Source organism: Trachurus japonicus, chromosome 11, assembly GCF_045865225.1.
Source record: "Trachurus japonicus isolate A0001 chromosome 11, Traja_1.0".
In the NCBI taxonomy this organism is placed as follows: Eukaryota; Metazoa; Chordata; class Actinopteri; order Carangiformes; family Carangidae; genus Trachurus; species Trachurus japonicus.
In genome coordinates, this window is record NC_140917.1 from 17,838,435 (window position 1) to 17,863,115 (window position 24,681).

The window sequence follows — 24,681 nt, forward strand, 5'->3', positions numbered from 1 at the left end:
ACTTTCAAGGGAAAATAGTTTTATGCATAACCAAAAAAATAATAACAGCTCCAAAATGTACACAATGGCTAAACAGACATGTCCACTTTTTTCCATTGTGTCCTCAGGTGTTTGGCTGTATCAAGGATAAACAACTAACAAGAAGAACATTGGATCGGACAACAAAAAGTACGTTTTAATTAAAAGTACGTGTTTCTTTTGCACACTGCCAGAAATAAAACAAATTATTTTTAGGCAGGAAGTATATTCATTTTATCATTTAGTTGTTATATTTATATCTCTGAATGTGCTAAAATCAGATTATATCATTCAGCCACCATTTGTACTTTTGGTTGTAGGGTGTGTTAAACTCAAATAAAGAGACTGCAGACATGTGTGAGATAAAGAGAGTATGTTCAGTTCACCGGTTAAATAAATATTTCATAGCAGCATAAATTGATGTTGATGCACTCTCGGTCCGTGGGGGGCGGTAAGTTTTCAGCCGATTTGGAAAAAAAGCTCAGGAAGAAGAAATGGCTGCGCGGAAAGCTGCGCAGTTGTCGTTTCTTTCAATCATGAATGATGGAGGCGAATGTTTTGATGGAGTCTAGGGACTAACTAGATGTGCTTGTTGGCGTAACACCACACTACAGTCGGCGTAAAAACACACCTGCTGCATCGACCGAGTTGCAGCAGCGGGTCTGTGAAGGATCTTATCGGACGGAGAGAGATTTGGTCGGTTTTGCTCTCACCGTTGACTGCGGCGGCCTAGCCAGCGTTAAGCTAGCGCTGAGAAGTTGGGACAGTGCTTTTCATTTCCCCGAGCTCACTGCGAGGCCCCTCTTTTAATCTGCTGTCCACACACTGCAGCTCCACTGGGAATAATTTCACATCATTGCGGCTTTATAGTTGAAAGATAATCGCAACGTACCTTCAGTGGAAGTCAGCTGCTCCTCGAGAAAACGCCAGAAGTGAGTAGGGCTTCTTGAGAACAAAACCAAGAGGAAGAGGTTATCCATGTCCACGGGCTACTGCAGATCTTTTAACAACATCAGCAAGTATGTCTCTAGTCGCCTACGGCAGCAGTGATGATAGTGACTCAGAGGAAACCTCCACCTCTGCCGCACCGGAGAGCAAAGTCAGCACAGGAGGACTCTTCTCTCTCCTGCCTGCGCCTAAAAAGCCAGCATCGGCGGGAGGAAGCGACGGACCAAGCAGCAAGGAGAAAAGAGCGAAGCCCTCAGCAGGGGACAGCACGTCAAATGATGACCTAGAACATCCTCCTCCACCATCTAAAGGAGGTTTATTTTCTAGCCTCCCTAGGCCGAGGAAGCGAGCAGATCCTGTCAAAATCACTGTGCCACAGATCCAGAGACACGACGTGAGTACTGAGCCTGATCAGCCGTAGGGGTTGATCCATATTGCAGATCCTGTGGTATATATATATACAGTAATCAGGTTGTAATTCATAGTCTTTGTGTGTCTCTGTCCTATAGTCAGACTCTGATGATGACGAACCAGCAAAAAAGAAACCACAACCTCAGGTGAGAAAATCTCAATTTGACAAATGAATTTTTGAAGAATCAAATGTTCCCTCCCTCATCTCTGTCTCAAAGCAATAATGTATCTGTCTTGTCTGATCTTCTCAGAACCACATTACAGGATTGTGTACACATGACACAATATTTGTGTTGTGTTAATAAAACACTAGACTTGAGTTATCATCCGTAATGTTTTGCATGCATAATTTGCACACACTGCAGACTATGCTTCACATGCCATACTAGATTTAACTCTTCTACTTTCTCTTTGGCTCTTTAACTCTGCAGATGAGGCTATAAATACATTAAAAGGCAGGACTGCAGTGACAATGAATATATTAATACATCCCATTATGCCTGTAAATCCCTGAACTCACACATCCTATTTCTATCCATATCTCGCCTCCCTCAGGGTGCAGGCTTGGCTGCCCTCCTGCCACAACCGAAAAACCTGACAGTGAAGGAGACTGACAGACTCCTGATTCCTCATGCACTCACCAAACGGCAAGAACCCAAAGGACCCAAGCCCGGGACGCCCGCTCAGGGTCTGGGTTCTAGCGCTTCTCCCTCTGCTATCAAAGCTGCTGCAAAGTCAGCCGCCCTGCAGCTGGCTAGACAAATAGCCGCCGATGACCAGGATAACGAGGATGATATAACCCCACAGAACTACTTCTCCCTAGGAGAAAGCTCCCAGCCCCTCCCTGCAGTCGTCCCGAGCTTAGACCCCGAGCCAGGAGCCCCTGCAGAGCCTCTCCCTTTTGCAGCTGCTGATGAGCCCGGTCAGTCAGATGCCCCTCTTGACTTTGGAGGGAGCCACGAGGGAGCTGGTGCATGGGGAAGTCAATATTCTCAGTATCAGCAGCCCGTGACAGGCCCAGAGGCGTTCCCTCAGGTAACTACGACTGAAACAGTTTTTTGTAACCTCATCATCTCAACGGAATTACGTGCTCGTTGCTCATTTGTGAGAACCTTTCATATAAACGTGTAAATGAATTTGTTTAAGAATAAGGCAGAGCCAGTCTTCCCAGAAGAGCTGAATTGTCATTTGAACAGTGGGGTAATAAGATCTGATTGCTGCCATGGAAACCATGACTGCTGAGGCACACATTCCTCCAGCATCTGGTCACTTAGGCCAAATATAGAGCACATATGGAAATGAGCCCTGCTCAAAAATACAAGTGAACCCTCATGTTTATTTATTATGATAAAAGAGAAAAAAAAAGAATAAACTTATAGGCCACAGAGCAACATACAAGGTTAATCTTTGAATTCTTAAACATTGATACTGTAGAGAACAATTACTCCATCAGTGACATCCCAGACTTTTTCTTCTTTTCTCCTACGAAAGGAATATTATAATGAGTCATACTACCAAGACTCTAACCCTGGATTATCGGAGGACGCTGAAGAGCCTGGACACTCTGCCATGTTTGATGACGAAGCGGTAAGAAGAGTGTTACTTTTTCTCCCAAATTTTTTTGTGTAGATGTCATAATGTACACAAACTTTTTTTTCCTAATGTTGCAGCTGTCACAGTATCATCCAATTAAAGAAATGTGAAAACAGGGCTGCAACAGTTTCATTCAAACCAGCCATTTCCCCCCCTTTTTATTTCAGTTCATGCGGCTTCAGGGGAAAAGAAACCGAGGGAAAGAGGAGGTGAAATTCCTGGAGATCAAGGGAGACGATCAGCTGAGCGGCAACCAGCAGTGGATGACCAAGAGCATGACGGAAGAGAAACAGACCCGCCAGTCTTTCAGCAAGGTGACCTCATCTCTCTCTGCTGGGTGTTGGCTGCAAGTTTTGCATGTGCAGAAAAACCGACAGGGTGTGAGGTCGCTCTCAGCTTCATGTTGACGTCTCTGCTTTTGTAGAGAGAAGTTGTATTCAACCAACTACTGTTAAATACAAAACCAAGACTCGGTTGAAACTGGCAATGTGTATGAAGTCATAAAGGAAATGGCGATGGATATCTGGTGTTTGAGGTTATTACTTCAAAATGCACATGGGCTCGGTGTACGAAGCTCCGAGAACAATGGTTTCATGCAAGCCAAACTTTTTAGGCAAACTTATCTCTCGCGTTTCTTCTCGGTTTGAGAGAAACAACAACACGCATGACAATTTCACTGGGTGGACACTTTAACTATCACACACACACACAGGGCTGATCGTTTTGTGTTGCAATGTAATTATAACTTCTTCTCATTCTCTTCTTTCCTGCAGAAAAAGGGAGAGCAGCCCACAGGACAGCAGCGACGCAAGCACCAGATAACATATCTTATCCACCAGGTGAATGCTGCTAACGCTCAAATGACACTTTCTGTGTTTGTGACACATTTTATCACGTAGCTGCTCGGTGACACTGTGTCTGAGTTGATGTCTTTTTTTCACTGGGCCTTTTTAAAGGACTACGATAGTTATCCTTATACCACCAACATAATTTAATTACCTAGCTGCATCTGCTTTGCAATAGGTTTTAATTTTCAGTTGGTTTTGAAGGAGATGCAGAGCAGGGTAGAAGTCAGAGTTTCTCTACCAACATACCAGGAGTCGGACATGTCGGCACACATCCAGCTTCATGTTGTTGGCGGTCATGCCTGTTTGCACAGAGCAAACCATAAGCCTTGTGTTGACGACTGTACGCCTGCACTTCTCCTACAGTAGGTTGCGGAAATCTTCAAGGCAATCAAACACACCATAAATGTAGATGAGTTTGTCTTAATCTCGCTTGTTTGACTTTCGGAGAATTTGGCCCATTAGTGAGTAATATCGGATGTTGTTTTATTTGTACACGCCTTGAATGGCATTTAGTGGTTTGAGCGAGCGCACAGGGTGGAGATTTATTTGCATTGCTGCTGCGCTGGTCACAGAGAGCTCGTATTCGTGCGTACACTCAGGCTTTTGGCTCATCAGGTTTTCCCCTGATATCTGTGGTCACAAGCGTGTCCAAATTACAGCACATGGAATTTAACAACTTATAAAAATAGATGGTTTTGCAGAATTAAACCAAGATTTTCCTTCATCTGTTCTTTCACAGGCGAAGGAACGTGAGCTGGAGCTGAAGAACAACTGGGCAGAAAACAAGCTAACCCGCCGGCAGACCCAGGCCAAATATGGTTTCTAAATGTCACGCTGCGGACTCTTGGTGGCACGTGGAAACCCTGCATCCGAAAGTAGAGTAGAATGCTTTCCAAGATTTCCCAAACAAAGGGAAGGTTGTTTTTTGTTTTTTTGTTTTTTTTTTTGGGAGGGGGGGCAGTACACATACCTAAATACAAAATCTCCCCCTTCTCCTCCATCCTGCATTTGTGTTGAACTGTTAATATTCAATAGTTGTTTTGGTCGACTGTTTGATAAGGTGTTCCTCCTACATCGAAACTCCAGTTACAGCCATTAAACTCTCCTTTGACTGTAGTTTTTCATGAATAAACAGTAATTTCACTTCTTTTTCTAAACTGGTACCATACCTATAAATAACAGCGCCATGGCGTTTTTAAGATACCTTTGGTCAGTCTGTGGCAGAGTGGATGTAATGTGACCCTGAAGTGGCCATTACAGATGTGTGTGTGTGCTTCCGATGTGTGTTCGTGTGCTTCCTGTTGGGACATTGATGTACGGCTCCTATTTTCTGTGACATCACTGTTTAAACAGCTTGGTTCTCTGGCAATCACTCAAATATTAATGAACTGTTTTCATTGATGAAAAGAAAAGAACTAGAGTCATTAGGACACACACACACATACTGTATATATATATATACAAACATACACACATGTATTTATACAGTCAACAACTTTTTAATGAGTTGATGTAATTGCTGGGAAATAAACCAGTTATATTTGCTACTAAAAGTTGTTCATAGTTGATTTCCAGATATTCAGTTTGTTTTATTAATTAATAAATTGCCAGAGAACCAAACATGCATCCCAGTTGGGTAGTGACGATCGGGCTGGAGAACATTTGAATTTTCTTAAACATTAACCAGGAACTTTATCTCAGTTCTACGTGACTGAATCCATTGTGCATCCTCCAGGTGCAGAACTCAGAAATCCCAACGTATGTTTTTTTTCCCCTGAATGGATGACTCCCTGATCCTTGACGTTTTCCAGACTGCAGAATGCAGCATTTATATGAATCTGTTTTATTTTAGCTGGATGAGAGAGGTGAAAATCTGTCATCATGATAAATCAGGAATATGTGTGTATGTGGTTTGTCCACAGCCAGTGAGCCAGAGTATTGTAAATAAGGTGAATACTTTTGTTAAAGGAAAGACGCTATGAACTGTGCAGAGGCGAAACAAAAATACTGCCACCCTTTTCCTGCTGTGGAGAACACCGCAGGATATCTGTTCTTTTAGACGTTAAGGATTAAGAAGAAGCCTTTTTATCAGCTTTTCACTGAGGCATTGACATCGTTGTAAAGTTGAACATGTTTCCCCCCCTTTCCTATATCTAAGCAATAGATGAAAACCTCCCATCAGTGTTGTTTGTTCTCCAAGAGCAGCAGTGTGAACTCATGGGCCAGCTTCCAGCTACACAACGGACTGACGGTGGAGGCTCAATGTACCAACACATGAACAACCTGAGCTGCCTTAAAGTCTAATCTGATGTTGACATGAACATCTTAAACATACCAGCAGTCAGGATTGCTTTCAAATGTTACAGTCACCTGCAGTGCTTATGTAACGTATCTCAGAGACAGGAATATAAGTTATACAGCTTCAGTAATAACGTTGAGATTTTTTGTTGTTGTTATTATTGTTGCACCTTTTCCTCGACCTACCTTCGCACAAACATGTGCAGTAAAGCTCCCTATAATTAGCAAATCTGTTTACTGTAGCATCAGTCGCATACACACAGGTTTGTTGAGACATGCCGCGGTACTCTGACCTACACAGACGGGAGGGGAAATCCTATCGGTGGTGAGTTAGTTGGGCAACACTGGGAAAGACTCTTTTTGTTTTCCTTATTCTTTTGTTATGTGTGTTGTGCAGTTAAACTTGATCAATAAATCCTTTCCTTCCCTGGCTCTGTATCTTCGAAAGCTACCGGGCATTTCTTTTTAATGATTACCAGTATCACAAAATCAGGTTACATAGCTAACATGAAAAACGTCATTTCCTCCTGCAGCATTGTGAGGCAACATAATAGCTTTTATTTTCCATTGTACTAAATAACACTGTATTTACAGTCAGTTTCAAATTAGAAGAAAAATTCTTCCACATAACTAAAAGGATTGTTTTATGGTACGTCTACAACCACTGGATTTAACCCTCCTGTTGTCCTCCTGGGTCAAGGAAGGATGAAGGGAAAGAAGGAAGATAGGTAGGAAGGATGAAGGGAAAGAAGGAAGGAAGGACAATGGGAAAGATAGGAGGAAAGATAGATGGAGGGAGGGAACAGATTGGGTCAAAAAGGAAAGAAGAAGTAAGGACGAAGGGAAGGAAGGAAGGGAAAAAGGATTGTGGAAAAAGGAAGGAAAGAAAGATGGAGGGAGGGAGGGAATTGGATCTAAAGAGGAAGGAAGAAGAAGTAAGGACGACGGATAAGAAGGAAGGAAGGGTGGGGGGTGGGAACAGATTGGGTCAATTTGACCCAGAAGGACAACAGGACATTTAACATTTAAATAACTAAACCCAGCAGTTTTTGCTTGTACACTGTGTATTACAGGTAAACACAATCCGCTGTAGCCGTGTGAACGTCTTCATTCCGAGTCCTTTAATCCTTTTTCGGCCCGTCACTTGGTGGTGCTGTTGCGTCTTGAGTTGCAGGTGTTTCTGAAGCTTCAACAACCTGACTGACAGAGTCTTTAACAGCCTCGGCCGCTGCCGTCTCTGAAACTGCCTTCACCACAGCTTGGTCTTCATCAGCGGCCTCCTGCTGCTTTTGTCTTTTCAGCTGCTGCTGGTGCCTTGCAGACTGGTCTTCATATGGCAGCAGTGACATGGGGACGCGGACTGTGCTTATCCCATTAACCTGGAAGATAACAATATGAAGAATGAGCCTTGTTGTGGTAGAATGACGGCCAAACTTGCAGTTGTTTTGGAGCTTCCATGCAGCTTCAGGCAGGTGCGAAAAAGGACTAAAACTCAAATTAAGATTGGCAGTAAGGGGTTAAAACTTTGTCCTATGTGGTTTTAGAATTTGGCAAGATCACAAAAACATAATTTCTTCTTACACCATGTATGTCAAACATGCTCATCTGCAACTATGGCATTTTTAAGTTGGATAAATCAGTTTCTAACTACCTAAATGCATCTAAAACTTGGAGCTGCATGCATGGGTTGCACTGAAAAAAACAAAAACATCAACATTTCTCACCGTGACTTCGCACCAGTAGTCACCTAACTCCTTGATTGGCTCAAAAGGAAGAGTCAGTGCATGAGGTGGCACAACAACGCCCAGCTGAAAAGAAATGTTATTGAACTCAATGAAAAACAATTATGGAAGCACTTTCTGAATGTCAAACAGCACATTCCTCAGTCAGGATAAAATGATAATATAGGAGAAAGATGAGGACAGGAAAGACTGACTGACCTTCTTGACAAACTGTCTGCAGACGATCTCCTTAGTGAGCTGGAACTCTTCAGACGGCATTTTGTGGATCTTCAGCTTGGAGCGTTTGAGGAACTCCACCGTCTGTAAAAACACCAGTATTTTAAAAACAGTATTTATATAATAAACACAAGAATAATCACTTCTGTGGGCCAACACTCACCAGTTCTCCGGTTCGGGTTTGGATTCTGTCCTCTGGCTTCCCCTCGCGCAAAAGCTGCAAGAGAAACAAAGTGAAAGTGATAACCAGGTCAACGCTGCAGTCTAACATGTGGAGGTAAATAAATACAGATATTATAGGTCAGTACGCACTCGTAACTCCTCAGCAAACATGTCTTTGTTCTCCGGTGATGGATACACTGCCAGGCCTTGGGGCAGCAGCTTGTTTCTGCCGACTGATTTCTTCACAAACACAGTTTCTCCTCGTCCACCGAGCTCTGTCAGGACAAAGCCAAGAGAGAAATACTTGGTTCATCATTCCTTCACATATACTGGTCCCTGAATAAAAACATGACGGGTCAGTGCAGTTAGTTAATCCATTTGATGTGTTTAATGCACTAAGGACACTCACTTGGTACTGTCTGAGTTAGAATGAGCTCCATGTTCTTCTTGGGAGCATTTTTGGTGTCTTCAACAAACTTGTAGACCCTGTGTCTTCGGGGATGGAGCCTCGGTGGGCGGCCGACTTTTGACAAAGGGACCTGCCACCATCGCTCCACCACCACTGTGTTCTGGGGAAACATCAAGCACAAAAGTCACTTGTAACCTTGTACTGTTGTTATGGCTCTTTGGCACAAAGCAGCTGTAGGTCAGGGGAGAGAAGCATTATGGGTTATTGAGTGCCAGTACTTAATATATAAACTCCTCTCCGTTTTAAGACTTAGGACAAATAATGTGTTGTGTGTTTTTGATAAACAATATCAATCATTCTGATAAGAATTTAGGACTTGAGGTGACGTAATTCAGACAAAATACTCAATATGAATCCAGTCCCCAACACCTGAGCAGTAAAACTGACCAGTGATATTTAGGAAAACACACTTGTGAGTCACTGGAAGACAAAGTGCATCAGTCCATCTGAGAGGAATGTAAATTGTCAAGTCATTCTAACAAATTTCTGGAGATTAAGATCTCTTGAAAAAATGTTACGCAACACAAGTTCTGTAAAATGAAAACAGGAAATTAAAGACACACCACCAAACCTCCACTCATGAAGTCAGATTATAGATCAGAAAATAAACTGCCTGCTCACAGACTGGACAAACTGATTATTATACTAATATTTGTTAGTTAGTGTTTTGTATCAGTATAACGACTTTCCATATGATCTACCTGTCTGTACAGTATCCTTGTATATAGTTAGGTGCGTGTACTAATAAATAAATGAAGCCTCAATGAGTTGAAAACAGAAACTCAAACTCTTTTGAGTCACAAAACATCCTCATCAATCTGACTGACAGCACATACTGTTACTGTATTACAACTATTTGGTTTAACAGTTGTAGAGAGCTGCTGACTCCACTTTTAACTGAATTGTAAATATTTTAATAAATATGCCTTTATAACAGAAAAGAGAAGAAGAAGTCTGAGAGCATCCCTCCGTCCCACAGGTTTTACTACCAGTATTGAAGACCAAAAAGACAAGAGTCTTTGTCTTTAGTGCTAATACATTTTACATTTAGGACACTCTGGTGCTGCTTGGGGCACAGACGGATGATTAGTTAGTGATCAATGTCATTGATTGTAACTGTGCAGAGACACTGACCTGAGCAGGAGTCAGAGACAAACTCCTGACAGCAGTCTCAGTCTGACTGAGCAGCTGCTGAAGGACGCGACGGCTCGAGCTCCACATGTTCCGTCTGCACCGCGGACAAACTCCCTCTTCCTCCGGTTTATCAGCACAGGTCTATTATCTATTGAAATGTTTAGTCACAGTCTCTGTACAGCCAGTAAGACCAATGTATTTACACTTCGGTCACCGCAGCGTGCATGTTAGCCAAAGCAAAAGCTACTCTATGAGCGTCGCCTTTTGATGACGTAACAGGACCCCACCTGCTGCAATAGTGGTCCGGAAAAAATCCTGAAATAAAATTCAAGTGCTTTTAATGCTTAATACCATAGACTTTATAGGTTAAATACATACATACAAAATTGTAGAGTACCTTTGCATAGGCCTACATTAAAGTAAATAATGTATAATACAATGTACATACATTATTTACTTTCATACACATGCAAAGACATTATACAAATAATGTAAATGATGCAAAGAAGTCTCAAGTGTAAAACTTTTATTCAAGCACCAAACTTTTATTTCAAGGCAAAATTCATGCAGTCAAAAAAGGCACTGTAGGCTACATAATTAGTAGACAACAACATGAAATCACAATATTAATATGTCTTTGTGTTTCAAATACATTTTTTCATCTACAAAGCTAGTACAAATAATAAAAAACAATCCTCAACAGCAAGAGCAGAACTAGAATCACCTGTTAAACCTACTGTGAAGACATGACAGTGGATTTTCACCACTCACGCATCACTAGCAACAGATTCTTCAGAATGACCTGTCGCACCATAGAAACTTCTGCGGCTGGGAATCAAGCGTTGGCTCACACTCACAACCTTACAGCAGGCCAGTACACCACAGCAACAGCCACAGGTGAACACGAAAGCCAAAAAGACCCACACCACGGTGGTGGTAACAAAGGCAAACTGGTAGGAGGTCTTATTGCAGTACTTGCTTCCTGGTGTGTAGCTGGGTGTGTAGCTGGGAGAGTACACAGAATAAACCCAGACTGAACCTACAATAGACAGACAGCACATCATCTGTTAGACAACACATCCTGTCATAGTGATTAAAATATAATGAGAAATAGGATATTCATGATAGATTTATCCCATAGATCATATAAAATATCAAAAGCTATGTTAGGTGCTTTTATCAATATTGTATTATCAATATAACATAATGAAAAGAGCCACAAGGCCAACAAACAATTTTAAATAGTTGGTTCATCATATAAAATGAAAAAACGAAAGAAAGAAAACACTGTCCAAAAGAGGGAGCCTAATAGTGAATTGCAAGTGAATTGTTGTCTCATAGCTGATTTGCTATAGAGCCAGGGAGCTGGTCTCAGAACTGAATGAAATGCGTTAAGAATAATGTTGGTAAATACCATTTACTACATACCAAATACGGGAATGCCAAAATAAAGAGGTAAATTAGCCTGGTTCTTTTATCAAAGTTAATGATTTTGCACTTTTCACCCATTAGGACACATATACACTGACTTTTTTTTGCTTTTTTTAAAATCCCTATTTGGACAGGGATCTTAACCCCTCCACCCCACCCCCATGTTTAACCCAAAGTTATGCCCCTAATGATATTGATTACAGTATGTTGGTACTAAAATTTGAGCCACTTAAAACTCTCAGTCCTCCATTCAGATATTAGGTATTTCTCTTTAATATCAAAATCATGACAAAATAAGTGAAAATCAAGATTCAAAACATCTTAAAGTATCATTTATTTTCAAATTTTCCTTATAAAGGAAAACATTTTTTTTTTTTTTTTAAATTAATGTAATCTTTTATACCAGTCTCAGTGTGATGTGACTGCAGAGTAATTTGAATTAAGTGATTACTTTTTATTGTATTTTTTTACTCAGCTATCTGAGTTATCTTCTTCTCTCTCATCCGATTAAGCTTTCAGCTGCAAAACATCCAGAACTGACAGAAAGTAGAAAATGTAGTAGTAAAATGGAAATAAATTTTTTAAAATAAAATACTCATCTCTGACAGTTTCTCTCACCTGCAATGAACCAACAGAAACTGAAGAGGTGCAGCAGGGCCACCCAGCTTGAGCACAGGATGAAGACAACACCTTCGCTCCAGGTGTTCTTCGTGTAGGTCAGAGAAAACGAGATGATGCTGGATGCTCCCAACACTATCAGGTAGATGGGGATGTAGGGCTGCACCGGGCAACGACCCATATTCATGGCCCCTTTGACAGAGCAGAGTGACATCATGAATATTTGGTCCAAGAAATGAAAAAAGAATAAACAAAACAAAAAATAAGACACCTACCTAACCCAATGGCTGCGATCATAACCATCCACCACATTATGTTCAACACAACTACATGAAAGATGGAGAGAATTAGAATAAAAGCTTAAGAGAGATGATGAAAGCATGAATATAATGGAGAAAACCCAACACTAACCAACTGTTGCGATGGCCACGGCACCCTGAGGCCTGTATTCCTCCTGTGAAAACGAGATCATGTTTTCTGCAGAGAGAGAAGGAATCATGAGTCATGAGATATCAACAAGATGAGATGAGTGTTAGCAGCAGCAGTTGTGTTACTCTACCTGTCCAGTTATGGATGGAGACACTGTAAAGCCTTATTCTTCTTCCAGTATTCACCTAATGTATCACTTTGCATGAGTCTGCATTAGTCGCCCCTTATCGAAGCTGACACTCTCTATGTTAACATCCCCTGCTGCTTTGGCAGGATGTAAAGGTTTATTGCTTCAAGGCGAAGCATTTCAACAAGTATTTCGTAATAACCCCAGCCTCTAAGAGGAAATAATGATAAAAATCCGTTATTGTTATCTGATATAAATAATCTGTATGTAAAATGTGTTTCAAGCCACAAACGTCTCACATGCAATCCATTTATTTTTCTTGCAATCAGTATTTTTCCGAAATTTAAAATTGTGCACAACATAAAGAGCCTCTCAACAGGACTGCACAGTGCAGACAGACCCTGCAGACCCAGTGGTGCTCATGCATCTACAGCGCACAATCAGGAAGAGCTGCGTTATCAGCTCTCGTCAGTGTGGTCAACACACTGAGAGCGCTTTCATCACTCGTCTAATATGTCATCTACTATTTTCTCTAAAGCAGACACACACTAAAAACAGAGTGCATCTGCTTATTGTTGTTTTTGTTCACTTGCAATACAGCAATAATAAACATGCAATATTCAGATGTTTCATAGAAAACGTATTTTGCTTTGATGAGACTTTGATGGCTGTTCACAGCTTAGACATAATTAAAAACGATGAAGCGCAAAAAACAATATCCATAGAATTATTGAGCAGATCCTACAACCTTTAAACAGGTATGGTGGCCCTGATGGTCCATTGGTTGCTTGTTTTCAATCTAGAGTTTCATGCAGTTGCTAGGAAAACAAACCCCTGGCTGTCAGACTGGGATCGAGCTGCAGTCTGGTCTCACACCACATCCCCACCCACATTCTCCTTCCTTGTCAAAACCCAGCGCAACTGACCTCGGATCAGAGGTTCAGAAATGTTACGTGATGTTAGCTGCAGCTGCTGTGGATTCGAGCTACTAGCCTCCAGCAGAGAGGAGGAGTGGGCAACAGAGGGAGTATAAACTCACTCTGTAGCTCCAGATTTTGTCCATTGACAAATAATTGACTGATGCTGACTCACTTATAGCAGTTCATCAGATTTTGATGTGTGAAATCAGCAGAGTTTCTGTTTTAGAACTTCAAATGTAATGATAAAAACTGTGCCTCAGTAAATGTGTCTCAGCTGCAGCAAATCCTAGTGAAGCAGCTGTGTGACAGTTGAAGTGGGGTTGTGATGCAAAGGTTGACACACTTGTTGTTCCCTATTGAGTCGGCACGGGATGTGAGTACCAACACAGTCTGATGCCGTGGTCCCCTGCAGCCACACTGCCTCCCTGTGACAATGAAACGTGACTGCTTCCATCCATCCAGGCTCAAACATGACTCGATTTTTGAAGAGACAAAGTCAAACGATCTGAGGGACACCCCTGAAAAGTAAAAATATTTTTAAAAAAAGTTTGCAAACTGTTGTAGTACACTTCCACAGCAGTGTATAACTGCAGAATGTATTTTAAGTGATTTTTATTTTGTTTCTTTGGTGAATGACACAATGACAGGTTTAATCTGTGGTACAATCTAAAGGTGTCCTTTAAATCATATTCCCTATAGTAGAGTAATAAAGTTTCATCTCACTATTACATCCAAGCTACAGCAGCTGTGTTTGGTGTCCATAGCGATGCCTCATTGATTGTACAGTCATTGATCAGCCTACTGTTCCCATACACGTGTTTGACTTTGGCTCAGACATTGATGTTGAAGTCTTTGCTCCTGCTCCTCCTCAGTGAAGAAATGGTATATTTCAAACTTGTCTCGCTAGGAAATGAGTTGAAGGCCTGTCGTCTCCTCATGAACTCCAGTTGGAAGTCAATGATCGTTTGAATAATGGGAGAAGCAGGGAAGTCCATGCATATGATTCCCAGGCGCTGGTTCAGGTCTGTCTTGGACTTCAGGTACTTGTACAGTTGTGCATTGATGCGCTGAGCGACGGCTCTGGGGTACGCAAACACACCAGCTCCGCTGCTGTAGGTGAGAAAGATCTGGGACTTGTCTCCTGCAGGTGCAGCCTCCAGGTGTTCATGCACACTCTGCCACTTCTCCTCCACGTGCAGAAGTGTGGGAACCTGCAGAGAGCAACAAACTGTCAGTCACCCGAATGGTATTTTAACTTGCTCTAATTTGTTTGGTTGTGCCATGTCAGCTCATTTTCTTCTCCAAAAGTCCCTGTTTATGTCTGGTGGATGAAATATGTCACATTTCATTTAAATTAAAATGAAAACACAATCAACCCTACCATTAGAGGCTAGTCTACTGACTAGCACCCAATTGATGTGGGATTTCTGGGGCTAATGCTGATACCAATATTAGGGAGTAAAGATTTTAGATAACCGATTAATTGTCCGATATTCCTCATGTTCACGTAAACTTACATCTTTTGCAACGATGCCTCAGATATGTTTTGGAGGCTCAACATTTCAGAGTTCAACAACAAATAACCAGTTTAACTTTGGCCTTCACTGCAAAAATCTCGGTGGATGGGAGGTACGTTGGGATACTGTCTATCATTTGGGAAATTCAATATAGACCTTTAATTGAGTTTTTTTTATAAAGGCACTTGAAATCAATTCTAACTTTCCTTACCCTCCAGTCGTCTGCTATGTCCAGGGATCCATAGCGCATCCCCAGGTCTGGTCCAGAGAAGTCTTGCAGGATGATGAGTTTCCCTCGGGCCTCTGCCATGGTGGGAACGAGCCGGCTGTGCCACAGCAGGTCCCAGTGAGCGTAGCGGTGGATGAAGTCCACCACGGCTCCATAGATGTTATGGGTCTCGCTGAACTCCTCCCTCAGACGCATCAGCACCGTCTCACTGGGAAACTCTTGCAGGAAGTCGGCCACGCCCTCCAGCACATGGCCGAAGTGCGCCCGCTGGTAGGACACCCCGTGATGGATGGTGAGGTTCCCCTTGACGTGACGCACGCGGATGTCCAGGAAGCGGACGCCGGCCTGGAGCTGAGAGGCCAGGCTCCACGTCTGGCATTCAGCGTACACACCGCCGTACAGAGCCATGGTGTTGTGGGTTCCCGGCATGGTGACCTCAGACAGCGGCTGGTCGTCAGGGACGGTGGCCATCCAGGCCGGGTTCAAGAACTCCGGGCTGGGTGTGTCGTCGTAGTCTGGTCTCTGGATGGCACCGCGGCTCAAACCAAGGACTCTACGATGTGGGAGACGGTTGTCGGAAACATATTTTGCATCATCAGCTGGCTCACAAGTTTTCACTTAAGAGCTTTGATTTGAAAATCATTGATTGATTTATGACTGATGATGGTGAGAATGATTAATGGTGACAGAAAATTATATTTATCATATGTTTGTCCAAGTAAAAACAAAAGCCTGAACTCGTAATCAAATTATCCCATTAGTTTTTTATATCATTACTTACATGAGGCTGAACATACATAAAATAATGTGATATTGAATTTTTAAAAAGATCATATTCATAGTCAATTTTTAGTTTCGTATGATCTCATTTAGACAATTTTGGATTTATTTTTATTCATAAATGTAATATGTTGTATTGGAAAATGTTCAGTGTGTATTTGTTTATTCACTTGTCTGATGTTTTGTGCTCTCTGCCTGATACAACAGAGAGATACATCTTGTGCATGTTCTCATGTAACATCTCCTGATTCTTGTTTTTGACGTTTGTTGCTGACCTTGGTGCACACTGTAATCCATTTCAGAAAGATAAACTTCACTTGTGGTAGGGTGCGACACACTTTACAAAAAGCCTCTGTTTTTTGTATAGAATAAAAATCCTAAAAGACTGATCTTAATATCTTTACTTCAGATCTCACCAAACAAATTTCCACAACAATGTGTAATGTTATTTGTGGTTTTTACAATTACTGATCTGAGTGGAGATGTCTTTACAACAATTGCTTATGCATGGATTAATAAATTGTACTTAGTTTAATTAAAAGTTGTAGTAGTAAACTGTATTTATTATTTAGACTCAAGATCCATTAAAAGGAAACAAACACACAAAATTTTAAAATCTAGGATTTGACAATATCATTATGACGGCTTTATGTAAACCAAACCAAAACCTCAAATAAGAATAGATACTGTATCACAGTGGTAGTAATCAGTCGGTTGGGTTTGTGTGTGTGATCCACCTGAACACACTCACCCCAGCAGGACCAGCAGCTCCATCCACATCGCCTGCATTTTCTCTGTGCGTCCTCTGATGGTCATCGTGACGATTTCTCAGGTCTGATCACAGGGCCTATGATCAGCAGAAGTAAAGACAAGGAGAATACACAAGTGATACACAACCTCTAGATGAATGGAAACAGAGTGAGTAACAAACTGGTCAGATTAAGGATCATTTAAATAGCCAGAGCAAACCTAGTTTTTGTACTTTCCTCAGCTGTGTGGTGCATAAATATCCCTCAGTCTTCCTCTCTTTCCATCATGACTCCTGATTATAGGACGCCCGGTTAAATTAAAATACCTGAAATAAAACTCAACTCTAATTGAGTTGACTCTAATTCCTCCCCAGGCAAGTATGAACCTGCACATTACAAATAAAAGAAGAAAAAAAAAGCACTTTCCCTGCATGACGGTGCGTCAGCCAATAAAAAAAACAAATAAGAGAACACAGTGGAAACAATTCGATCCAGGCTGAGGTCGACCTCAGCTCACCCCTCCAGGCAAATTCAATGGCAGGCTTAAAGCTTTCTAATCCCAAAACTGAACCAAACCATCCACCGCTGCTGAGTCAAACCTGCTGATGTGTTCATGTGCTGCTCTGGTTCGCTCCAGTTCCTACCTACAACCAGGCGGGGTGTCTGTCCTCTGACCAGTCCAGGTGCCTGGAGATGACGGACAGAAAAAAAAAGGGAGACGGAGAGAGGAGCGGAGGGGTCGGAGACAAAATGACAGAGTCAGTGTGTCGACCCGGGGATATTATAGTGGGAAATACCACAGAGGAGCTGAGCTCTATGTGAGCACGCTGGGGTGCGAGTGGAGGGGGTGTGTTCATGTGTGAGGGTGGGGTGTGTGTGTGTATGTGTGTGTGTGTGTGTGTGAGGGTAGCTATCCACTGGTCACGTTCCTAATCTATTGCAGTTCAGAGACACACTGCATCATAGATTACTTTGCATTATTCTTTTAAAGTCCAGTGCACACAGTAGAAACACGTGAAACACACGATCAGTAGAAAGATTCAAAACTTTGAAAGGATTTATTACAGCAGAGGGATTGTGTGTGTGGGGGGTTCATGTGTATTTACTGCAGCTGCAGCTGAGAGATTTCCCACAGTGTTTCTTATCAGTTAGTGAAAGCCCAAAAATAAGCCCAGTATTGATCCCATATCTACCGATAAAAAAAGGAAGAATTCCTGTAGAGAAAAGTTGTTGTTTAAAGATCTACAAACTGTGATCATGTGATATGATTAAGACCTGAAATTTAAAAATTCAACTGGTTTGGTTATAAATGGCCTTAATAAGTCACACTGCTGCAAAAACACGAGTGAGGCCTTGGATATGAAAAATAAAATAATATGAAATAAATGAAAAAAAAACTATAAATAGAATTTACAAAGCATTTTCAAGTTTTGGGAACATCCCAAGAAAAAGCGTCACACCATCCAGAGGCATCTGTCGCCTCTCAGACCAAGCCTGACTGTCAGAAAGGTGTGAAACAAGATCATACAGATCAACTTGCACCTCTGTCGCTGTACAGACAAATGTTTTTTAACAAACTACACACTGTAAGCTGATCAGGGCGCTCCAGTTTCTGTCAGTACTCAGGCTAAAATCCACTACGACAACCTTGAAAACGTACCAAACCTGCTGAAGGCCGAACACGTCAAACATTTCGTTATATATTAAATTATAAATAAGCTGCCAAGATCCACACAAATGCAACCGGTCAGCACCATGATGGTTATCAACACAGCACAGCTTTTCACACAACAAAAACTATAAGGCTTTTTCTGCATTTGTATAATAATAATATAAAATATTTTTTTCACTATGAAATACTAAAATAAATAGATAAAAAAGTACAAGTACCTCCGTATTCAACTTGTAAGGAAAGATTATTCTCTGTATCTTCTGAAAGTCCAGTAAAAGACAGATGAAATGATCCCTAACCACTTCTCTAACATGATCTGGTGATATCCCACTCTGACACACAATCAGCTCTCTTTTATACGCTCAACACAGGAACAAAATAAATAACCCCAAAACGCTCTCATTCCAGTTGTTACCAAACTTTAATATTATCAATATCTAATCTGGTCAGGTAGATATTAACCAACCAGACAAATCTTTCTTAGCTCTCACCAGTTGATCAACATTTCTGACTGAATGTTTTCCTTTCCAGACCAACTCATGGACTCAGCTGTGAAATAATCTCACATCTCGGAGGCTGTATGAGTGACATCGCTCATAAAACCACAAAATCAATATTTTGCCACATATTATTTCATTGCATGACAATCTGACCTCTTAGTGAGACACAGGCTGAGAAAATTTGAGGCCCTGAGCTCCTGACAGGTTAGTGAAGTTATTTCTGGACAATGTGTGTGTGCGTGTGTGTGTGTGTGTGTGTGTGTGTGTGTGTGTGTGTGTGTGTGTGTGTGTGTGTGTGTGAGTATAGTATTTGGAAAAATCTGCAGATGTTTTCCCATTTTGTCTCATATCACTGTGTGGGAAGTCAAATATTACACAACAGGCGTGTCCTTGTCCTGTTAAATAATATTTGGTTAGCTGTAAATACAGGTTGTATACCCAGAGTGTAGAAAATAGACATTCTTGCAATTTTTTCCAACAAATAATCAGATCATGTGAATCCTGGTGAAACCCAGGAAACACTGGTGTTGTGCTTTTACCTTTACCAGAATTCTATGAATGAATCCGACACTGAAAAATGACTAAATGAGCTGATAATTGTTTGTTCTTAAACATCTAGTTAAGTTTACACCAAGATAGTAGTCTAATCAGGGGCGGATCTAGGTTCATGGGAGATCCGAGGCTTAGCCCAGAGGGAGGAAAGACAAAGATCTGCCTTTTTTTTTTTGTCTTTGTTGCTGACTGTGATAGGCCTACTGGAAATTTCAACATATCAACTTTAGGTAGACAAAAGCATTGTCCTGAAAGGTCCACAAACAGGTGTTACATCATAAAAAAAAGAAAATATAAAACATGATCATAAGCTAATCATAAGCTAGGCCTACTCAAATAAAAATGATATGGCACTGCATGTAATCCTGATTGACATCAGCCTCCCTACCCACAGCATTACGCTTTAAAAAAAGGAAAGAATCTGAATTTAAACTCAATTTGTCTGACTTACATTTATACAACTCACAAAAAGTTAGGGATATTTGAATATCCCTATAAAAAAGTTCATGCTACAGTGATATTCTATCATGAGGCCTTTTAAGTAGAAGGATGCAATGGTCATTTCTTTTTCTCAAACAAAAGCAGTGGTGGCTATAGCACAACAAAAATCTCAATGCCTCAATAACTTTGTGTTTTCTTGGTCTCATGATGTCACCATGTGAACATGTGGAGAGGAGAGGGAGAGAGACTGTCTACAAATTGTCATTGAACCAGAACATTTAGTGGTTCAATGACAACTGAACCACTAAATCAGACGGTGCTTGTGATGTTTGTGGTTAATCACCTTGTTAGAGAACAGCATGTTATTCAATAAGGACTGAAACATTGAACAACTGGACATGTGCATTCAAAAGTTTAGAGAAGGTTAAATTAAGTTCACCTGTAAAGGTTATAGTGCATTTTAGGTGCATTCTGAAATTTAATCCAAAAGCCAAACATCCCTAACTTTTTGTGAGTAGTTTATCTCATAATGCATAGATATATGTGATATGCAGCCTGCCTGGCTCCATACAGCAGCCTGGCATCTGGCATAGTGGAGTCAGGCTGCATCTGACAGCTCAGTGTGACGTAGGCTACGGCCAACGGCCTTTATGGGAGGCAGGCTTTTATCTGAGGGAAGCCTTTATTTCTATTGAATACAGACCATTGGGCTATTTGATTAAATGCGGTAAAAGTAACTTCAAATCACATAATCACTGATAAGTGTGCGTCTCTCCCCCGACGTCCATGAGGCTACACTTCAGACTGGTGCGGTCAGCGGAGGGAGACTGACATAAACCGCGTTGAGGTTTTTTTTTTTTGCCCCTACTGTAGCCTAAAACATTCGGGGCTTTGGCAAAAACATCCGGGGCTTGAGCCCAAGTAGCCATCCCCTAACCCCGCCCCTGAGTCTAATGTAAGATAACATGGGAACAGGTTATTCACAAGAAGTAAGAGACTCAGAGGAACAACATGCAAGGACAATGAGGACGACACACCTCTACACACTGACTCCTCCATCACCCTCAGTGCAGTAACAGTGTCACAGTGTCATAACAATATTAGTCAAGGACAAGACATAACCCACATAAACTCATGCATATGTTGTTCTTCAGTTCAGAGGAGAAAGTTCTTGACATTTTGACACTTGACTCCCTCAGCCAACGATGTGGGAGATGACCTGAGACGACCAGGGTCTGATCTTTCTCCACACAAGACATTTTAACTTGTGTGCGTAGGAAACACAGCACAGGTGTTACTAGTCAATGGCTCTGTGTGTCCCAAGGTGAGTCAGCATGAACAAATACCATGATCTTAAAAGTGAAACTGCATCTATTAATCATGTCAGTGTTTACACCTGTGCTTCTTCTACTGTCACATGTCATAAAATGAGGAAATAAAGCTTTAATTATCAAGCACCTTTCAAAACCAGAGTTACAGGATGTGGTGTACAATAGAAACATAGTTCAACATCAGAGTTAAAATCTTACGTGTTAAGGATTTTAATTCTGATTTTCTACTTTTTAAGAGTCAATATTCTTCAATTTGATGGTTTAAAGGCACAGATATTAAATATAGATCTTGACCACTTACCACTGACCTAGAAGTGGATAATTTAGGCCATCACATCTTTAATTTCACATGAGATGTTTAGAAACTGATAAATTCAGCTTTTTGTCACATTTTCTCTCTAACAGTAAGTAAGATGGTAGGTATATTGTCACGCAGTAAAGCTTTGGTTTCATTAAATCATTAAACATAGTCAGGAAAAGGTGTCACTTTTTACGTTTTGTCTTACAAATAAGTATCCTTATTAAAAGTCTTGATCCTATTTTCTGTGGCACTGTTTCTTGGAATAAAGTTTGGTCTCTGTATTGAAATTGTTTTATTTTCAAAATGTGAATGGGGTAATGAGAGGCAAATGTTAAAGTGATTTGCCCATCGAGGTAGAAAAGCACAATGCAAGTTGTTGTTGTTATTTAGGCCTACATGTGATTTTTAAATAGTGTAAATGCAAACAAACAAAACATGTCATATTTTAAACCTTTGGTAAATAACACCAAATCTACCTGCTTGCCTTCATACCAGCATAAGGGAGAAATTAAATGTAATCCTTCACATCCTTGTGCTCTGTGAGTGAGGCTGCCTCAACTTTATCAGATCTATCAGTCTTTGCTATCTATTAATTCTGATTGAAAATGAATAAACCCTCAGCAACGTCAGTGTTATTCAGACATAAAAAAGCTGAGTGATCATATTCCCTGATAGTAAAATGTGACAGTCTCTTTCACTTGTGATTCCAGATCATGATCTGTGCTATGTGGTCACGATACTGGTTTGGGAGGTGTGTGGAGCTAAAACAACACAATGAAAAGGATAGCCGGTCATTCAGTGTCTGTGGTGGGTTGAGCTGCAGTGCAGCTTGAGGAAACTCCCCTCGTCCAATCAGCACAGGGCAAGCATGACTCACTTCCTTGTGTTTACTCCCATATTTGGCAGGAGGGGGCTGTGCCTATTTTGACTAGGGAGGAAAATGGTGGAAAGGAGAGGCAGACGGCTTGAGTAGAGAGAGGGTTACCAACAGCTTTATCTCTGGTGAGTAAACATCTGCTGCCTCGGTGCCGTGTAATCTCTGCTCTGAATGATGTTTGGATTTTGGGTGATGACTGAGTCATCAAGGAACGATGAAATGAAAGTGAAGTGAGTGAATGACTGAGGATTCGTCTGCGTGCGTGGTTAGAAATGAGGAAATGAGATAAACGAGCTTGAAAACAAAACAGCAGCACATCCTGAATTTAAGTTCAAGGTGCAAAATAGCGACTGGAGTTAATTTGAACGGTTAAAGATGACACAGACTGGAGGTCAAGTCCAGTATCCGTTTGTTTGTTTATTTCCAGTCTTTCTTGTGTAACTACTAGTACGGCACACCCACTGTTGTCCCTGAGTTATTTTTCCAGCAGGACAACATTGAGGTGGATGAGTAATATGAAAACTATGAGGACAAATCAGTTTTACTTGCATTTTGGTCTGTGGTCTCAGAAACTGATTATGAAATACTAATATCGGTATGTCATCTGTAGTTAAGAAAGTTAAGGAGCAATATTTAATGAAACAATCTCACACAGTAATTCAATTTGTGTTACTCTTAACTGAATGCTTAATTCTTTCTTTGTGGAGGAACAAAAAAAAGTAATGCTGCAGGCAACTATTCAGTTATTCACTGTTAGTTTAGTTTCAAGTCAGTTTAGTTCAAATGCCAAAAACTAATCAGTCCCACAATATTTGCTGATATTTTGAGTGATTAATAAAATTCAACAAAATATCTTTGTTTTTCTGTGTATTGGTAAACAAAACAAGTTATTGCTTTGCAGAACTGGGCTGGTGATATTTTACTATTTTCTGCTCAATCAAGAAAGTAATGGTATGTTTCATCAATAATGAAACGATTCTTGACCTCCAGGCTTGTTTTCCTCCTCTGGTCATATGTTGAAGCTGTGTGTGTGTCACGGCTGACAACACAGACCCTCATTGTGGGCAACCTGTTGCTAGTAACATAAGAGTGTAAGATGACACCTTTTACAATTATGGCACCATGCAGCAGCTGGTGGCATGTGGGCTGCAGCCTCAGCAACCTCAGAGTTAGCCATGGAGATACTGAACATATGGTTCTTGTTTTGTGATCTCTCCAGCCTCCAGACTCACAGTGTGTGGACCTTAAAGTGGCAGAATAAAAGTAACAGCGATGGCTGACGCACAACAGATCAAGAAAACCGCAGCCAAGGTGCTGTGCTGCGTGGAGAAGGTGTCCTCCTTTGCCTCCTCCATCGACCCCATCTTCGGCATCGTCTCCTCGCTGGTTGGGGTCGCTCGCAAGGGCCTGACGGACGATGAGGGCCACGCTCTGGACAAGGACTTCCAGGAAATCAAGGGCAAACTAGAGACCATCTCCCAGAAGAACAACCAATGCCTGAGGCAGATCCGCATCGACGAGGTGAATGAAACCTACGGCAAGTACGAAGAGTACATCAAGCACCAATACGCCGCCTTCAACAGCATGGTGGCCCAGGTGAGGAAAGATCCAGATAACTCCCAGCGCCACATGGAGACCTTTGAGAAGATATACGAGAGAGACAAGAGCGACATGAGCCTGGATGTGTACTACCGCGGTGTGATGGGCATAAACTCGGTGTTTGGAAGACCCCTGCTGAAGGTGTACATGGAAAACTGCGACGGCGACCTGGAGATCATGGAGCACCGCTGTTCGCACATCGCCCACCTGTTCCACATGGGCCTCATCGCTCTCATGGGCTACACAGCTGTTACAGAGGACGACGAGGACGAGGTGCGGGAGAAGTGGTCGAAGAGGGTGGAGGACATCCAGAAGAAGATGCAGGACATTCTCAGTCAGTGCAAAAACAAAGGCACGTCATCCTGAACATGGACCAACGGACAGAGGACGTCCTCTGAAGGCAACATCCACACACACTATCACGAGCTGTGGACCAATTAAAGACAAATGATACTATAGTATAAATATATATATACACACCAAAGCCATGTTTGTGTTTGTGCACTTGAGTTAAACCTGATATATCTACTGTATGGCAGCATTTAGTTAATGAATCGACATTTTATGTTATGTTTTGTTCCAAAGAGACCACTGTATGTTTCAGCTGCTTTATATTACAGACCAATAAATGCTGAAGTTTTATACATTTGTTTCAATTAAAATGTATAAATTATTTATTGATGACGTGGTGTGTTTGTGAAATCAATTTTATCTACATTGAAACCAGCAATTTATACATAAAAAGTCAAGTTTTACATTTTGATAAAGG

At 41.4% G+C, this 24,681-nt stretch overlaps 5 protein-coding genes across 9 annotated transcripts; 2 read left to right on the forward strand and 3 right to left on the reverse strand.

Annotated features, from left to right (window-relative positions):
• The first annotated feature begins 550 nt into the window (after positions 1-550).
• prcc (proline rich mitotic checkpoint control factor) lies at positions 551-4,960 on the forward strand. The gene is made up of 7 exons (XM_085791449.1): positions 551-1,360; positions 1,476-1,523; positions 1,933-2,412; positions 2,869-2,964; positions 3,138-3,284; positions 3,744-3,809; positions 4,558-4,960. Exons 1-7 carry the CDS (start codon positions 1,040-1,042, stop codon positions 4,642-4,644), a joined length of 1,245 nt encoding a protein of 414 aa, XP_085647575.1. The 5' UTR covers positions 551-1,039; the 3' UTR covers positions 4,645-4,960.
• Positions 4,961-7,095: 2,135 nt separating this feature from the next.
• Positions 7,096-10,104, reverse strand: mrpl9 (mitochondrial ribosomal protein L9). Its single transcript, XM_085791450.1, has 7 exons — positions 9,840-10,104; positions 8,646-8,805; positions 8,387-8,511; positions 8,238-8,291; positions 8,057-8,158; positions 7,841-7,924; positions 7,096-7,495 (listed from the first exon to the last, which is right to left on the reverse strand). Exons 1-7 carry the CDS (start codon positions 9,924-9,926, stop codon positions 7,238-7,240), a joined length of 870 nt encoding a protein of 289 aa, XP_085647576.1. The 5' UTR covers positions 9,927-10,104; the 3' UTR covers positions 7,096-7,237.
• Positions 10,105-10,362: 258 nt separating this feature from the next.
• LOC146978626 (transmembrane protein 272-like) lies at positions 10,363-14,206 on the reverse strand. 4 transcript variants are annotated; one of them, XM_085791454.1, is made up of 6 exons: positions 14,088-14,206; positions 13,746-13,882; positions 12,300-12,365; positions 12,164-12,214; positions 11,889-12,080; positions 10,363-10,878 (listed from the first exon to the last, which is right to left on the reverse strand). In XM_085791454.1, the coding sequence occupies exons 2-6, from the start codon at positions 13,834-13,836 to the stop codon at positions 10,607-10,609; spliced, it is 672 nt and encodes a 223-aa protein (XP_085647580.1). In that variant the 5' UTR covers positions 13,837-13,882; positions 14,088-14,206; the 3' UTR covers positions 10,363-10,606. The 4 variants fall into 4 exon arrangements, with proteins under 4 accessions (XP_085647580.1, XP_085647583.1, XP_085647584.1 ...); XM_085791457.1 differs by lacking the exon at positions 14,088-14,206 and having other exon boundaries at positions 13,708-13,811; XM_085791458.1 differs by lacking the exon at positions 14,088-14,206 and having other exon boundaries at positions 13,750-13,776.
• On the reverse strand, positions 13,929-17,513 carry LOC146978627 (uncharacterized). 2 transcript variants are annotated; one of them, XM_085791452.1, is made up of 4 exons: positions 17,284-17,513; positions 16,642-16,737; positions 15,093-15,663; positions 13,929-14,575 (listed from the first exon to the last, which is right to left on the reverse strand). In XM_085791452.1, exons 2-4 carry the CDS (start codon positions 16,704-16,706, stop codon positions 14,195-14,197), a joined length of 1,017 nt encoding a protein of 338 aa, XP_085647578.1. In that variant the 5' UTR covers positions 16,707-16,737; positions 17,284-17,513; the 3' UTR covers positions 13,929-14,194. The 2 variants fall into 2 exon arrangements, with proteins under 2 accessions (XP_085647578.1, XP_085647579.1); XM_085791453.1 differs by having other exon boundaries at positions 17,239-17,496.
• Positions 17,514-22,364: 4,851 nt separating this feature from the next.
• rpz2 (rapunzel 2) lies at positions 22,365-24,585 on the forward strand. Its single transcript, XM_085791451.1, has 2 exons — positions 22,365-22,438; positions 23,533-24,585. Exon 2 carries the CDS (start codon positions 23,586-23,588, stop codon positions 24,276-24,278), a length of 693 nt encoding a protein of 230 aa, XP_085647577.1. The 5' UTR covers positions 22,365-22,438; positions 23,533-23,585; the 3' UTR covers positions 24,279-24,585.
• The last annotated feature ends 96 nt before the right edge of the window (positions 24,586-24,681 follow it).